Source organism: Chanos chanos, chromosome 7 (assembly GCF_902362185.1).
Source record: "Chanos chanos chromosome 7, fChaCha1.1, whole genome shotgun sequence".
Classification (NCBI taxonomy): domain Eukaryota; kingdom Metazoa; phylum Chordata; class Actinopteri; order Gonorynchiformes; family Chanidae; genus Chanos; species Chanos chanos.
Window position 1 is genome coordinate 9,213,044 of NC_044501.1, and position 13,582 is coordinate 9,226,625.

At 39.9% G+C, this 13,582-nt stretch overlaps 1 protein-coding gene across 1 annotated transcript; it reads right to left on the reverse strand.

The window, feature by feature from the left end:
- Positions 1-2,044: 2,044 nt before the first annotated feature.
- On the reverse strand, positions 2,045-4,065 carry zic2b (zic family member 2 (odd-paired homolog, Drosophila) b). The gene is made up of 3 exons (XM_030780326.1): positions 3,120-4,065; positions 2,356-2,519; positions 2,045-2,233 (listed from the first exon to the last, which is right to left on the reverse strand). Exons 1-3 carry the CDS (start codon positions 4,063-4,065, stop codon positions 2,045-2,047), a joined length of 1,299 nt encoding a protein of 432 aa, XP_030636186.1.
- Between the last annotated feature and the right edge of the window lie 9,517 nt (positions 4,066-13,582).

Here is a 13,582-nt window from a genome sequence, read left to right on the forward strand (position 1 = left end):
AGTCGGAGCTGGGCTAGTGCTGCGCACGCCATTGACGTAGCTTTGGAGTTCGGGGGAGTTTTCCCTGTCGTCCAATCAAAGTTGAGCTGTGTGTGCGTCCAAAACGTGCACTCTGAGGCATGAGTTAAACGTGCAGTTTGTGGAATTTGAGGAAAAAAGAAAAGAAAAGAAAAGAAAAGAAAAGAAAAGAAAAGAAAAGAAAAGATGAACAAGACAAAACAAACAAACAAACAAAAAAAAAAAACTGGACCATAACTTCATTTCATGGGCAAACGAGAGGGCGTTAAGCCTGAGGTTATATTTCAGACTTCCCAACAATATTCACTTGTCAAGCCAAATGCCAAAGTAATGCAGTAACATAACTGGGTGCTATATTTACGAAATTATCAGTCAGGTGCTGACCACAGTTCTTAGCGAGCTCAATATATAACATGTGATTTCCCAGTGAATTAACATTTGGGTTGATCCCATGAATGGATTCGCTGTATGTCAATTTACTGAGTGGTGAGGGCTGCTAATTTAGAAAAGTAACCTAATAGCAGCATATTGACGATAAAAACGTCCAAGTTATATCTAAATTCAGAATGTAGTCTATAGGCAGTTGGCTATCCAGTTGTATGTCTTTTCAGATCCAACTTTTAGATGTAGCTTTAGAAAATGTAGCATGGCTGTCGGATTCAGCAGGCCTAAGGCAGTATTTACTGATGATTGATAGGAAAGTCTATATATAGTTGTGTTAAATTAAGAGTTGTACTAAAGTAAATCAAATGAGAAAATCAGAGGTCAGGAAACGAGAGAAGCATTCGCCGTTCTCTGTGTGATTACGAACACCTGCAACTTGAATTTGGCATCAAATTGTGTTTTTACAATCCACAATTTTTATATTGGTTGCTTCAAGACAACAAGCCTTAGGCCAACATGAAAGATAAATGAGAGATAAAGGCTAATTGCATTTAGTACAAAATTACTTACATATTTATGTATTAATCTATTAATTTTATGTAAAGCTATCTTTGCGCACCACAGTTAAGCTGCAGTACCTTTACATAAATATGGTAATATATTTTGTTACGTATATTGCGTTAGCTTCCATAGTCACGTAATGTGTTATAGTGTCCCGAGATCAAAAGTAGATGTTTAATGAAACCCTGATTTGAAAGTGTACTTTTGAAGTTAAACTGTCCAAATTTGGACCTTTTACTGCCGAGTAAAAACAGTAAAATAAATTACACCTCAGGACAGCACTCCTTATTGCCCGTTCCTCAAAATTCCGCGTGAAACAGAGAACAGGGGGAGGGAAATTTTGTTTTGGGAACATTTCTCTTTTATTGCTTTATAAAATTCTTATAACATTTGCTATCACAAGAACTTATATCGAACTTATATCTTAGAATGAAGAGATTTTAACAAAAAAACACCGTATTTATGGCATCACTTTACACATTTTCATCCAGCGACTTTTTTTTTTTATAAATATTTTTTAGCTGTATCAAGTATATACGGTACTTTAATTACAAATGGTCACTGACTTTTCCACAGAGGATAAACACGTATTTTTGCTTTTTTTTCCCCAAGAATATTGTCACAATCTTAACATGCTTTCAACAAGAAAATACATTCACGTAGTTGAATCTGTTTCCACTAAACGTTCACTTTGGCACTTAAATTCCCAGCACAAACTTTTTGGTCACACAATCATTAAGCCTTGATAGTTTTACGATAGTTAATACACTATAGTCATATATAACCAGACTTCAGACACAAACATTCACGATATGTCCACTCTTAGGCCAGAAGAAAGAACCTACAATTTATGGGAAATTTATTCTTCATTTTACAGGGAGAAACAATAACAGCCAAAATGAGACAAAGAAAGAGAGAGAGAAACCATTTTTTAAAATCATTTACAAGGTTCAGTAGATTATATATTTTCTGCATTCACAGTGCAACAATCAGATTTTTGTACATTTCTTTTCATTTGAAAACATAAACCTTCGCTTTATAACTGTACATATATTTCCTTCCGTGTTTTCAGCATTGTCCTTTAAACGTACCACTCGCTGAAATTGGACGTTATGCTACCGTGCCCGCTGTTGTTGAGCACGGCAGAATCAGGCGACATGTTGCTTTGAGTCTCAGAACACGGGGAAACCAAACTGGAGGGCGTAGAGGATTCATACCCAGAACTTCCAGCGGGAGATGACTCTGTCACCGGGGCTTGGTCTTCGTGAACCTGAGATACATGCGTGAGGTTAGGACCATTGATAAGATGGACTGACAGGAAACCGGGAAAAAATGTGATTTAGAGGCAGTGTGAGCCCGATTGACAACATGAACAATTTAACGATATTTTACCTTCATGTGTTTCCTCAGGGAACTCGGGTGTGTGTAAGACTTGTCGCACAGTTTGCAGAGATATGGCTTGTCAGACGTGTGAACGTGCATGTGCTTCTTCCTGTCACTGCTGTTGGCGAAACGTCTGTCGCAGCCGTCAAATTCACACAGGAATGGCTTCTCTCCTGCAATAACAAGGAGTTTATTACTAAAGGAAACACATTATTGATAACACATGTTACAAAGAGCATTTTTGGCTTGGGTTGGCATTTTTGCTGTCACCAGCGGAAGTATTGATCTGGGAGTAAAAGAAAGTAAACTAAGTAGAAGAAACAGGTTACTAAGGGACGTTAGAAGAGGCGCTGTGGATTGTGTATATGAACCGTGAACACCTTCTAACTACTAAAATACGCTGCCGAAATGTGCGCGCAAAGACTTGTGCATTTGCGTGTGCTGGATACATAGATGCGTGCATTTTGGGGCTCAACCAAAAAGACAATTAACACATAAACAATGTCGGTGCAAATGTAACGGGCTATCGCCTCTAAACTTGAGAACTGTTGTCCTCAGCAAAGTATTTAGCGCCCATCAACAACGGAAGCACTCAGTTGTCAATCTTAATTTACATTCTGCATCGAAGCTTAATATGCATAATTACACTTTTGGGCAAAGATGACATGTCTAATCAGGTTCCTCACCCTGAAAATAACGAAACAGTCCCTACATATTATCCCATGTCATTTTAACCAAACTCTACGAAACGGGGGGGGAAAAATTTAAATTACCTGTATGAGTTCTCTTGTGTATTTTCAAATTCTCTGATCGCGCAAAAACCTTGCCGCATCCAGGGAACGGACAGGCGAAAGGCTTTTCACCCGTGTGTACTCGAATGTGATTCACCAGTTTGTATTTCGCCTTAAACGGCTTGCTTTCCCTGGGACAGTCCTCCCAGAAGCAAATGTGGTTACACTGCTCTGGCCCGCCGACGTGATCAACAGAGACGTGTGTGACCAGTTCGTGCATGGTGCTAAAAGTTTTGCTGCAGCATTTCTTGGGATCACCCAGTTGCTCGGGGTCGATCCACTTACAGATGAGCTCTTGCTTGATACACTGTTGCCGCATGTAGCGGAAGAATGCGCCCGGATGATGTGCTGCCATGTTCATACTCATATTTAGGCCCATGGTGCTATACTGGCTGTATGGATCGCTCCGTGTATTGGATACCTGGTGGTACTGATCTGTTCGCCCGAAAACATCACCAGGTAGTCCGAGCCGGCCGTTCAGCATGTTTGCCGAGCTGTGGTGGGATCCGTGTTGCTCATGTATGCCCGGGAAAAGTAGGTGCCCTTGCCCCTCTGCGTGCGAGTGATGGAGAGAGCCAGCAGCGGGGTTGAATATGGAATGTTGCCCGCCGCCCGGAGAGGTTTCTCCAAATCCACGGCTCCGCAGGATAAAGTCCCGAGTGGAATTGAAACTGGAACTGGCGTAGGAGGCAGCGTGTGCGGCGGCGTGCGCACCCAGGGCGGCGGCGGAGTAGCCCGAAGCTTGAGTGGCAAACGCTGCGCTCTGGCCCGGGGAGAGGTCGGGATGGCCATGACTCAGTTTGAACGCACCCATGTGTGCCGAATCCATGAAGCTCAAGTCTCTGTCCTGCGTCTCGCTAGCCGAGTGATGCCTAGCGAACGTGCCAACCCCTAAACCAGAGAGCTGGTGGCCAGCGTCCAATAACATCACCACAATTTCCCAGAAAATGAACTGCGCGTAAAAGAGATTGCAACCGTGCGTAAATACGAGGCGAGGTTAAAAACAAAAACAAAACAAAAACAAAACAACAAAAATCGACCTGAGTCTTGTTACCAAGATAGGGAGAAGATTGTTTTTAAACTAAAAAACTGTAGAGTCGCTCATCCTGTTAGTTGTGCTACGCAAGTAATTAATCCTTTTGGCACCTTGTGTTTCAGGCGTCTAGAAATAGCTCATGGTAGCCTACTAAGTATATTTAAGTTGGCTTACGAAAAACCTAAAGGACCACTGGTCTGCCCTCATATAGCTCCAATCCTTGGTGTAGCCGCTAAATGTGTGTTTTTTATCAAGCTTGACTGCGCTTATCTCTGGGGTCTCTCTTGGGCACTGTCCGCCCCTTTCAACCGGAGCACCTCTATTGAAACATGACGATCTCATTGGCTAAAGAGGCTCACCAATCTCGCTCCACCGTCCAATCACAGATTAGCTCTCTGTGACCCAGGACTCTGAGTTTTAGACACGCCCCGTTTTGGTGGGTTTTTACTAGAAGGGGGAAAAAATCTGGGTTATCGTGACAAAGTTACAAAATAAGAAGAGCTAAAAAAAAAACAAAAAAAAAAACATTAAGCAAACAAGAGAATCATACCACTCAGGTGGAAAACTTAGGTTGAGATTAACAGAGGAAATTTGAAGTCTCCCCCTTAAAGATGTGATCCTCTCCAATCATATCCATGTTTTGCATGAAAATATGGCGAAGGCCATGATTTCGTAATACATAAACTATCCACTAATGTCGCTTTAGTGCCTTCTCGTATTTTTTTATTTTATTTTTATCACAATGTTTATATCTATAGTTTAAACTCATTTTCCAGTTCTAGAATAAACCCCATCAACCTCAAATCTTGTATAACATAATAGTTATATAAATTGTGTTACATTTCATCACCGATTTCAACATAGGTGTCATTATATACTTTTGTTGTGCTTCTGTAAATAACCATTGCTATATCCTGTTATATCCGGTAACTGTCCAAGTTTCTCAACACGGGTACAGTTGTTCCAAAAATATCTTAAACGGAACATTTTTTTTTTAGAAATACTGTGTCCACAGTACGGAGATATCAAAGTATGACTAATCCTAAATGGTAAAATTAGATGCTAGATTACATTTATCAAGGGTAGGTAAATACAGAAAGGAGATTAGCTGACGTTGTTCTCTTTAATAGTCAAGCGCTCTGTCAAAATATTGGAACTGTGTTCATTAATGTTTATCGTCCCGTAACTCACTCCTTCAGTTAGAATTGAACTGGAGCTTTTTTGGTGGGAAAAGCAATGTGGTCCGATGTCTGTTCAAAATATCTGGAGATGGACGTACTGCGCGAGGAACCAGAAGTAGCGTGGCTACCGTTGGCTCAAGTTCAATGTCAGCGTTAACCTTGGATTCCAAGGATAGATTTTCTGTTCACAGGCTCCCTCTCAACGTGCCGATTTGATTTCCAGGAATCATGTGCAGCCATTTTATTTTTCTCAGAGTCTAAAACGCAACCAATCCTATGCGTCGATGCATGCGAAACACACGCCTTAGCCGAAATACACACACCCCACAAGACCTTGGTCCAATACAGTTACCGTATGTTTTGACAAATAGTTCAAAACAGTTTAACAGAAAAATTCATTTCATAGAGCGGGAGAAATTACATTTTAAAGACATTTGCACTGACCTCATTTACCCTATTCCTAAATCCCAAGAACTTTGAAATTCAACATAATTTAGAAGGCCCTTGTTTACCTTACCATGTATCTAAGTAGATTGTATGCCAAATAACTGAAACTGAACCAACTGAACATCCGCCCGATTAGATCCAAATATGATTTATTGAGTTATCGCAACTTGCGTTAGCCCATATGATACATTACAGAACAATAAGACAACGTTTCATCCGTTTGCTAAGTAAAATGAACGGCGCTGAAGTCTTGCAATGAATAAAAGTCGTTTTTTTTTTATTTAGTTATTTATTGGACACATTTGTGTTACATTTAAAAACGATACCACAGCATCGCGTCGTTTAAAGAGAGCTGAAAATATGTTTCTTTGAAGAAAACAGACATTTCAGCCCAGTGATACACAAAATTTGATGAATATCTTTTTTTTTTGCGTTAGAAATTAGAAGTAATTTCGGCTGTTCAGGGATGGCTCTAGGTTTTATATAAATTTATATATAATTATTTATAGGTAAATAATTTGGATTAATGTTTATGTAGGAATTCAAAATGGGCGGTGTGAGGTTGTGTGATGTCAGCAAGGGTTGTTTCAGGACACCCGGTGTCATTCAATCAACTGGCATTTCAAATCCTGCTCCACGCCCCTCGTGCATGGGAATTTCAGTATAATTCTCATGTCTTAAGGTCCCTGGTGCACAGCAGCTGCAGTGTTCTCTGGGTCGAGTGCTAATGATGTGTTAGGCTATGGGACGCTAATATGTGACTCGGCGGAAGAGGTTTCACAAGAACATGAAAATGTGACACGAAATTATGACGACTCTTTTTGATCATGTGTTCTTTTAACAGGAGTCAAACGCCTGGCGTTTCACACGACAAACGAAAGCGAGCGTAGGAAAACGTGCTCGCTAAAAGAGAGTCCTCCCAGTTGTTTTGGCATAGGCTTGCACCAATTACAGTGACCCGACAAATCACATTTTCTCGTAACTAGACGGATGCTGATTGGTTGGAAGTTTCCCGAAGTGTAGCCGCAGTGAAATCATGAGCAACTGCTTGGTAATAGTTGATATATTCATCGTGTAGATGAATAATGACACTGCAGCACAAGAAAAATCAATCCCAGGCATCTTCCGAGGTAAAATCTTTTGGCCACACACAATTTAACTCATTCGGGAGTAACCTATACTACAAACAAACAAAATCAAACAAACACAAATATACCCTTTTAAAAACCATTAGGGGAAAGGTATGCATTCTAGAGTAAACCTGAACTTGACATTGTTCCAGTGTTTGCACGATGAGGAGCAGTGGGCGCCAAGACTTACTAGTGACAGCAACATAACGAATCATAAGCTAACTGTATTAGCTTATATTTTAGATTTCCATGTGCTACCGGTTAGGCTACATCAGAAAAAGTCACAAAATTATTTAGCTTAGTTGGACTGAAAACATTTTTGATGTTCAATGCCGCCTCCCTCTTGTGTGTGTGTGTGTGCGCGTGTGTGGGGCGCACGCGCGCTCCTGTGTTTGGGTGGGTGGGGACGTTTCCCGACCACTATTTCTCACCAAGGCATCAGAAAACAGACTACCTTCCAAGTCTCAAGATGGACAGGTTCGCGCAACCTTGTTCAAACTTATTTGCACAGCAGAACACCCAATCCTCAAGATAACCATTGTTAAGAGATTGGGAGAGAGAAAGAGACAGGCAGAAGAGAGTTGTAAAGAGCCGAGTCACTGACGAATAGGACGCGCTTTGAAGTGAGTCGTATTATCTGTACGAATACCACTCGGTTGTCCTAACGACGGCAGTGAATTGAAGAGTCTCTCCATTGTGGGCGATTTGTTCTCCTATAGTGAAAGTATCCAGAAAGTAAGCTAACCTCCGAACCAACACGGGCATCTTTACACGCTGCTTTCAAATCAATAACCCACTCAGACGAAGAGACGCCACTGTCCTCTAAGTGAAAAGTCAACAAAGTTTAAGAGAGGGTGTTAAACTCTACTACACTTAGCCTACCTAACAACGGTTCGCCCACACTGTGAAGGGTGTGCGTAAAGAGAGTATAATGTCCATTTAGCCGTCCGACTTAAAGCGAGATCTTTTAAAGGAAAAATGTTTTAAATGCTTTGAATCGCTGGGAGCCGGCGGCAGCATCATTCTGAGAAGAAACAAGTAATGCAGGCCACTATACTCCCGTGTTTTTTCCACAATTGTGCAAATCCGAAGTTAATTCGTTATAATGATAAGATATAGGCTACCACAGGCTACTTTTCAAATACCAAATCTACCCAGACACTGCACGTAACCGCAGTGTGCTTTCACTCGAAGAGCTTGGCAGCCACAAAGTTAACAGTCGATAAATTTAAAAACAGACACCTTGACAGAAATTAGGCTATGCTTCCATCATTCTGCGCTCCGTTAAGCCTTTTTTTTGGCGACTCAGTCATGGGAAACAGAAACAGACTGTTCGTACATAGTCCGCTTACATCTGGTTGATTGCCGCTGTCATCTTTTAGGCTTCTTCTTGCACTGCCAAATACAGACACTGTAATTTTACCTCTTCATACGCCTGTCTCTCTGAAGACATCAGGCGACGTTACAGGTTCGTCAATAAGCACACCAGGAGGTCTCCTCAACTGACTTGTGCGTGAATTTAATACAGCGGGTTCGTTAAATCAATTACCATGAGCACATCATAATTCACCCTTGAAGAGCATACTGAGAGAATTTAGGCCAGCAAGACGGGTAATATTCTGTACTGGGACACTTTTAGAATGGTTTGTTTCAGATGACTGTTTTCAGTTTGAACGCGATTAAACATTAAATCACAACAGCCAACTCTATAATAAACTAATAAACGACACTGGGTGGGTCTTTTGGCTTTAAACCGCAGTAATATGCAACATTTGTTCAGGCGATGTTGTTAAACGCCTAGCTGTTCAGACGAGCTAGGGACAATCCGTAAAAGTTCATTTCATTTGTAATTACTGATTAACACCGTTTTAATTTGCGTTCCTCAGCTATTTTTTTTTTTTTTTGGTATGGAAACGTTCCAACACCACAACACCCTTTCAAGACTGTTAGGATTTTCAGTCACAATCAAACTTTGAGCGTGATCACACTTAAACTACCATATTTCTGTTGTCTAAATGGAAGTAAACGTTACAAGCTAAGTTCAGTGTAACATCTTGCTTTGCTTTAAAAAAAGATTATCGATAGTTTTAAAATGCGCTTTTCAAGGTCGGGCCTCTCCTTTCAAGGTTACTAACGAAATCCGAAGAGGACAATCCTAACAAGACAGGCTAATCAGTGTTTCAGATACAGACTATCTGATACAGAATAAAACGGACGGCCAGAGAATCAATTATTAACTTATTCTATTTCAGTTAAAAAATATATAACTTTGGACAACTCATATAATAATTTATATCAATTTAAATAGCCTAAATGGAATTGAACACTAGAAGTCCGACCGGATCTGATCGAAAGAACATTCAACAGGTTGTACAAAACTCGTATATTTTACATGTTTCCAATAAAAAAAATGTCAGAACAAATCACAAATACTTTCTTCACGAATAACTCTTCTATAATTATTGGATTGGATAATTATTGAATTCGTTTCGACCTCATCTCCAAAATCTTTCTGAGTTAAAAAAAAACCCCGACAAACCGTACTGCACGAAATAAACAAGGGAACACAACCATAACATAATTATGATAAAACAGAAAAGAGACGTCCCAGCCTGACGATCTAAAAAGTGAAAAAGGGGTCTTTGACACTCTGGCATTAAAGGGCCAGATTTTGGGTCAGAGATTTTAACTGGATTAACATGATGTCATTGCTTAAACCACAGAATCTTAAGCATGAACAAACTTGAGGTTAACACAGACAAAAGTTCTTGACGGTAGGTAATGAGGGAGACAGATCCATTCGAAGGTTTAATTTTCTGAAGCATTGAATAGACGGCCGCCAAATACGATAATTAATTATACATTAATGGGAAAATCGTTATATTTCTGTGGGATTTTGATTGGGAAATTCGATTAGAATTACACTTAAATGGTTATACCTCTGGTAGTGTTTGTCTTGATAATTTATAGATTTATACAAGAATGTGTACACGTTGCGGTTATGGGAAATTTAGAGAAGAACTCATTAAGACCTTTTTGAACATCAGCTGAACATCCGTAGACACATGACGGTTAATTCAATTCTGTTTGATTATTCGTTGCCTCTTTGAGAGTTTGTAGTTTTCCCTCAGCCGAGACAGAAGTTAGCTTAAAATGTAATTATGTGTCTAAAATATTCTATTAATTATAGTTTTCTGGCAAAAAAACAAAACAAAACAAAACAAAAATCCACGAAGAGACAGGAAGTCTCGGTACCATATAGAGAAACAGTCTCAAAACTGTTCTTGCCTCATCTCATGGGTATATTTATTCTTGTTTCAAACTGATATTCTGTGCAATATATGAAGTATACCGTGCATTTCTTTTAAAACCGTTTTTATCACAGCAAGCTCCCACTTCACACTTTGCGCCAGTCAAAAGATTTTTTAAATGCGATTGTTCCTGTATCTTCACTGATAGGTCGACGAGGAAAATAATCTCCGGGTTTCTAAACTCTGTAATTATTTGCGAACAATTGTTTTATGTCCCATTTAAAAGCAGTTACTTTTCAACAACTCAGAAACAAACATTTCAACAATCCAGGAGTGTTTTAGTTTAAATGAGGATAAGACAGACACATTTACATTTATGTTCTAAGGTGACAGCTTTAGAATAAACTCCAGTTCCCAGAATTCCGTCTTTTTTAACCTGTTGCAATTTAGGTTTCAAATATCGTTTTTTTTTTCTTTTTTCTTTTCTTTTTTGTGTGTGTGTGTGTGTATGTGTGCGTCTGTGCAAGGCTCCCTTTCGTCTGCCCGAGCTCTCTGTTTTTTTTCTGTCCCAAAGACTTTTTAAAAGGAGAAACGTTTTATTTTATTTTATCTTACACGTCCCTTACATTACTGTTAAACACTGACCTCAAATTAGAATTGTCTAAGTTGACATTTTTATTTATTTACTTATTTCCTAAAGGAAACAACTACTTCAAATGTTGTCCCAAACGCCTCTCAACTGGAGCTCTCTCTCACCATCATACCCCCCCCCCCCCCCAAAAAAAACACGACTGAATTCTTCATACTCTCCTCAACTGTACTTAAAGCGCATGATAACACGAAGATGTTCTTCACAAAAAGTCCAGTGTTTTGCCTGATAGCCAAAGCTTTGTCAGTGCTGTAGAAGCAAGAATTAATCACACTCAATTAATCATTCAGATTAATTCATATGAATTATTACTATTTCAACCATCATCACTGTATACATGGGATTTTGTCCCTGCTGTTACAAGTTGACCGGTTCAATTGAAACAATTCTGTAAATCACAAAAAGATATTTATAACTGTATCTGAAAGTTACAAAATTAAAAAAAAAAACAAAACAAACAAAACAAAGAACGGATTTGTTCTCATTCTATATGCAGGTGATTGCTTCGTGTCAGTTTGAAGTTAAACAAACAGTATTCAACTTATACTGTATTTATATGGTACTGTTCTCAGGGTCATACATGTGGACAGTTTTGATTAGAAATCTTGTCATCTCGCCTCTACACAGTTACAAACAACGCAGAATTCATCATCCACTGCAACTGTGATTTGTGATTAGTCTTACTGTAAATGACACGGAACTAAAAAGTCTCATTGTCACACGTGCTGTAAATTTACCAACAGTGACACTGAAGCTCACTCTCTAAGTTGAAGAAGTGAGGATATGAATATTGTGAGGTAATGTAGTGTGTGTGATGTGACAGAGAGAGAAACACTGGGTTTGAGAGTGTGCTCACCCTCTACCTCAGAGATGTGATGTTCAGCATGTTTCTCCAACCTGTTTCGAGGGAACTTGTACACATGTTTAAAAGGTTTTCTAATCTAGACTAACTCATCCCCCCCCCAAAAAAAATTACATACAAAGTCTTAGGGAAAAATAAATGTTTAGCTGGTTAATCAAAGAAAAATAGTGTGTACATTTACGTAACGCTTTCATTTATTCAATTTCCAGACACTTTTATCCACAGCAGCTTCTAATATAGACAGAGAACAATACCAAACAGATAACCATTGAGGGAGATGGTTGTTGTATAAGTACCACTACTGATTTCATTATCAGGCTAGATACACATGCAAGTAAGGTAAAGGAAAACAGTAGGCTGACCTACTACTGCAAGTGATATAAACCACTGGTTGTGTCTGTTGTAATTATCGCTTCTATGTGTTCTGTTTGACAAATTGAAGTATTGTCATCAAGTAGTTAGATGAAGTGATTGTGGGTAATGATGCATCAACTTATATTAAACGCATATTTCTAGCCAGGCTGTACGTGTGTGCGTGTATGTGTGTGTATGTGTGTGTGTGTGTGCACGCGTGTGTGTGCACGCGCGCGTGTGTGTGAGTGTGTGTTGAAATATGAAATATCAAATGTGAACGTGTCTCTTTCCTTCTCTCTCTCTCTCTTTCTCACACACTCACACACCCACACACACACACACAACGATGCAAAGCAGGGGGGCGGGGGTCATTAATTTAGAATTGTCTTATGTATATATATCCATACATTTCAAATGACATCTCTCGCTCCTTCAGCTAATTTCTGTCAATCCCTCTTTTTATGGGCTTATTCACAGGGGTGCAGGAAGGGGTGTGTTAACCTACGAGACTGAATTCAGTTTATGGGCGTGTGCCACTCAGCCCATCATTCAGAAAACAGTCGTCCTTCTGGTGTAGAACACACACACATACACACACACATACACACACACACACACACACACACACACACACGCGCACACAGAAGGGGAGAGAGAGAGAGAGAGAGAAAGCAAGAGGGAGGAACGGAACAAAAGATGAGGGAGAGGGAGAGAGGGAGCGAGAGAGAAGAAGAGAGGAAAAGAGAAGGAGGAAGAGAAAGAGAACGAGAAAGAGAAAGAGAGAGAAAGAACGGCATCCGTCCTGATTCATGTTCTCTATGCTGTGTAATCTCTCCTTGCTCTGTCTTCAAACAGCCTAGGCAAGTTTCAGAACCCACAGGAGGCTCTTTGAAGAGCAAAGCATTTCCATTCTCCTCTCTCCAAGATCATCACAGCTAGCCAACGCTAGACCCACCAGTAGGGGAGCATCAATTCTGAAATTCCAAATTCTGTCATCTGGAAATACACAAAAGCTCTCTCTCTCTCTCTCTCTCTCTCTCTCTCTCGCTCCCTCTTTCTCTCTTGCTCCCTCTCTGGGTTGGAGAGTTCTTTTGAAAGCTAGAGACCGATAGAAGAGGAAAACGGGGAGAGAAAGAGAGAAGGAGAAAAGAGAAAAGAGAAGAGGAAGGAGTGGAGAGGTAGGGGGAGCCTTGGTTATCCTTAATTCACTCCCTTGTCACACACTCAATCCTCAACAGAAAACAAAACAACAACAACAACAACAAAAAAAATCAAGATGCAGAAAAGAAATGAAAAAAAAAAGCACCCCCCCCCCCTCTCTCCGTTTCTCTTCATCAAAAATAACAACAAAAAGCTCCCATAGCTACATGAGTCGCGCGTACTCAAAGGTCTCTCGCTGTCATTGAGAGCTTTTTTTTTCTTTCTTTTTCTTCATCCAGAAAAGTAGGAGGAATTAGTTATCTTCATCTTCACGCTTTCTCTCAGCTGGGAGAAACATATCTGTGTCACAAATATACACCATAAAAGACATTTCA

Excerpts from the sequence above, each read along its gene's own strand:
- zic2b (XM_030780326.1), bottom strand. The coding sequence starts at position 4,065 with ATGTTATTGGACGCTGGCCACCAGCTCTCTGGTTTAGGGGTTGGCACG. Across the intron at positions 2,520-3,119 it reads ACACAAGAGAACTCATACAG|GAGAGAAGCCATTCCTGTGT; the intron begins GTAATTTAAATT and ends TTGTTATTGCAG. Across the intron at positions 2,234-2,355 it reads CCCTGAGGAAACACATGAAG|GTTCACGAAGACCAAGCCCC; the intron begins GTAAAATATCGT and ends CATGTATCTCAG.